The following is a 3751-nucleotide window of genomic DNA, read 5'->3' on the forward strand; positions in this document are numbered from 1 at the left end:
AACGGAATCTGGGAATGGATTAAAATCAGAAGCAAGCCCACAGAATGGGAATCCCCAGTGAATAAAAAAGATGGGAAAGAAGAAAAAGGGAAAATTGCAACGAACTGTGTAATGTGAGGAATGGCATGTGAGGATGGAGAAATAGGAGGAAAAACTTGAGGAAATGATTAAAGTCAGGGTGACAAGTGACTAATCGCGCTTCACTTCAACTTTTGGGAAAGCTGCTTCAGAGAAAGAACAATTAATCAGGGTTTTAGAGATCACATGTCCTTATAATGTAGGTAGTTTGGTCAATGAAGCTCAAATTCGACCTTTTTTTTCGCTTTCTTTTTTTTTACCAGTTACCTTTTTACTTGAGAGTGAGAGAGGGGTGGGTGGGGAGGAGGTCACGTGAGGGTGAAGGGGGAACTCACGTGGAACGGGGGGGGATTCTGGGCCTGCATTTATTCATGCAAATTACAGTGTGATGAATAATGACTGTTTGTTTTCTTATGGGGGGATGTTTTTTTGTTTCTGTCCAAATGCCTGTGTGTGGGTGTGTGGGGTGGGCTCAAAGTTTGAAGCAAATGTGATTGGGTCAGCCCTGATGACCCCACACCCCCACCCCCACCCCCACCCCCCACCCTAAACCCACACTACAATAAGAGAGAGAGCTTTATAAAGAAGACGCCTCTCAACCTTACCTGCTCATGGTGGGGGTCAATGAAACAAAGAAAGAAAGCTCATGGAAAAAGCTAAAAGCTTAAAAGCCTAAAGCTTAAAGAAAGCTGATGGCAGAAAGCAAGAGCTTCTTTTCTTCATCTTCTCTCCCCCACCCCCCTCTCTCTCTCTATTTCTCTCTCTCTCTCTGTCTCTCCATTCGCTTCTGTGATCAGTAAAGCTGAAAGAAACTACTCCAAACTTCAACAGCTGTACAGGCAGGGATTTCGATTTTGTTGCTTCAACCCAGATATTATTCATCAAAACGCTAGAATTCACCCATGTTGGAAAACACTGCTGCTGCCTCCACTGCCCCATCTTCTTCTTCCGATGCATTTACTTCCTTAGAGAATGGTGTTTGTAATAAAAGGAAAAGGAGACCGGCTGGGACTCCAGGTAAAAAAAGCCATATGCTTGTCTTCCTAAATTTTTTCACTCTTTGTTTTCGCCTTTCTTTTACTGGGGTTTTTCCTTTTCAGAGTGAATTTCAATTTTTGTTATTATTGTTGTATATAGATCCAGATGCGGAGGTTGTGTCTCTCTCCCCCAAGACCTTACTGGAATCGGACCGGTATGTGTGTGAGATCTGCAACCAAGGGTTTCAGAGAGACCAGAACCTTCAGATGCACCGGCGACGGCACAAGGTGCCCTGGAAATTGTTGAAGAGGGAGACACAGGAGGTTAAGAAGCGGGTGTTCGTGTGCCCGGAGCCTAGCTGCTTGCACCATGACCCCTTACACGCTCTTGGCGATCTGGTCGGCATCAAAAAACATTTCAGACGGAAGCACAGCAATCACAAACAGTGGGTCTGTGAGAAGTGCTCCAAAGGCTATGCTGTTCAATCTGATTACAAGGCGCACCTCAAGACCTGTGGTACCAGAGGCCACTCCTGCGACTGCGGTCGTGTTTTTTCCAGGTTCTTTCCTTTCTCTCAATCCTCAAAATCAATTCTTGTTTTGATTAATTAATGAATTTATTTTTGTCTCTCCTGGTTGGCGAGATTCTCTAGTCTCTACCCTTTATTCAAAAACTTGCATGTTCAGGCCACAAGGTTTTATTGCTTAAATTGCTATGCTTTCCGCTATCTTCCTTCATTAAAACCCTAAAATTCGCCAAGGCAAAAGCTTTTCCTTTTTCTTTTTGGATAAGCTGGAAAAAGAGCTTATTGAAAAGACAAAGAAATCTGATTTTTTTTCAACAAGCCTTTTCAATTGTCATGTTTCTTGTTCCTGTTGGTATTCTCATGACCCTTACATATGAATTCTAAAACTTTTTGTGTGAAGATATAAATAAAATGCAATTATTCTAAACCCAAGAACTAGTTCAAGCCGTACATGACCTCACCTTAGCCTTCTTTTGTGATCTAGTGCAGCCAATGGAAGTTTAAGGACAGCGTATGTCTAGTCTCGATGACAGTTTCCATTGGCTAAATAAAAACCAAATTCCCAGAACACTAAATATTCATGTATGCACTTACCCCATTTGATTTCTTTTTGCCTATTTGTTTAATATTGTTGTAATAACCTACAGTCTTAAGCTAGTGTCCTCAGATGCTTAATCAATTTTTTATTGCTTGTTTCTTGGTAACCCTACATGAAGAAGGTTTGATTGCTTCTTTGACTTGGTTGTAATACTCGTCTTTGGTTATTAAAGACAAAGATTAACAGCTCCTCCGTCTAATATAATCTAATCACTTTGAGCTGTGAATCATTCCATCACTTCTTTGTCCTTTCAGAGTAGAGAGTTTCATCGAGCACCAAGACGCTTGCGCTGTCCGACAAGTCCGGCCTGAATTACAAACATTGCAGCCGGCCTGCTCGTCTAGAACGGCTTCGAGCACCAGCCCCTCCAGCGATAACAATTTCAGTAGAGTCCAGTTGCCAGGACTCACACTGCCCAAACCAGCTGAAACCGTCTTCTTATGCTTGGAGCGGAATAATCCTTCTCCTTCTGATCTGCAGCACAATCTTGAGCTTCGGCTCCTACCATCCCCGAACACGTACTCCTCGCGAAATTCAGATGAGAATCATGCCACTCATTTGAAGCTCTCTATCGGGTCATGCAACAGCGGCGAGATGAATGAACCCAGATGCGCCAGCGGTGATGCAAGTAGGAGCTCTCCAAGGGAAATGAATACTGCAGAACCAGCATTGGCGGCGTCAAGGTTGAAGGAACTGGCTAGTGAGCAGCTAAAGTTGGCTATGGCCGAAAAGGCCTCTGCTGAAGAGGCCAGACGAGAAGCAAAGCGGCAAATTGAATTAGCGGAGCTGGAGTTTGCCAATGCGAGGAGAATCAGGCAACAGGCACAAGCCGAACTGGAAAAGGCCCAGATTTTGAAAGAGCAGGCTATAAAGAAAGTGAGCTCCACCATTCTGCAAATCACTTGTCATGCTTGCAAGCACCAGTTCCAAGCAACAGCAGCCGGAGCACCGTCGGATGAGACTTCACTGGCTATGAGTTACATGTCTTCGGCCCTAACAGAAGGGGAAGGAGAGTAATAACAAACTGATGGTGGAGTAATCTTCCACAAAAATTTCTCTCTTTTTACACCCAATCCCTATGGATACCCTTGTTAATTTGTGGCTGTTTTCTTTTATCTCCTTATATCAAATGGCTGTTTGACCAAATGGTGTGATGTTGATCGAATGAGTGTTTTAACCAGTTCTTTTGTGTTCATCCGATATTTCTTTATTGTTTAATGGAAAGATAGAAGACCATCATGGTTTGGCTTTATATTTCTCATGATTACAGGCAAATAGTTGTAGCCTGCAACATTTACGTAAGAATCTCTTGAAATCATCACTCATATTCTCGATTTTTTATTTATTTTTTAAAATCAGGCCTTGATTAATTAACTCGCTTTCTTTTTCCATTCGAAGTGCCCACCCGCCGTGTGAGTTGGAGGAGTTCATATTTATGTCATTTGAATAAAAATTAGTCACCTTACTTTGGAAGTCTAAAGAATATTATTAGAAAAATGTTGGGTAGTCATGAGTATATATACCTCATTGAATATGAATACTTCTCACGTTGTGAATAAAAATCTCTTCAT

At 42.4% G+C, this 3751-nt stretch overlaps 1 protein-coding gene across 1 annotated transcript; it reads left to right on the top strand.

Annotated features, from left to right (window-relative positions):
• The first annotated feature begins 716 nt into the window (after positions 1-716).
• Positions 717-3432, top strand: LOC117924452 (zinc finger protein SHOOT GRAVITROPISM 5). The gene is made up of 3 exons (XM_034843058.1): positions 717-1095; positions 1216-1615; positions 2435-3432. Exons 1-3 carry the CDS (start codon positions 981-983, stop codon positions 3195-3197), a joined length of 1278 nt encoding a protein of 425 aa, XP_034698949.1. The 5' UTR covers positions 717-980; the 3' UTR covers positions 3198-3432.
• The last annotated feature ends 319 nt before the right edge of the window (positions 3433-3751 follow it).

The sequence above is a fragment of the Vitis riparia genome, chromosome 1, assembly GCF_004353265.1.
Source record: "Vitis riparia cultivar Riparia Gloire de Montpellier isolate 1030 chromosome 1, EGFV_Vit.rip_1.0, whole genome shotgun sequence".
Classification (NCBI taxonomy): domain Eukaryota; kingdom Viridiplantae; phylum Streptophyta; class Magnoliopsida; order Vitales; family Vitaceae; genus Vitis; species Vitis riparia.

Coding starts and splice junctions, on each gene's coding strand:
- LOC117924452 (XM_034843058.1), top strand. CDS start 981: ATGTTGGAAAACACTGCTGCTGCCTCCACTGCCCCATCTTCTTCTTCC. Junction 1,096..1,215: donor GAGACCGGCTGGGACTCCAG/GTAAAAAAAGCC, acceptor TGTTGTATATAG/ATCCAGATGCGGAGGTTGTG. Junction 1,616..2,434: donor TGCGGTCGTGTTTTTTCCAG/GTTCTTTCCTTT, acceptor TTGTCCTTTCAG/AGTAGAGAGTTTCATCGAGC.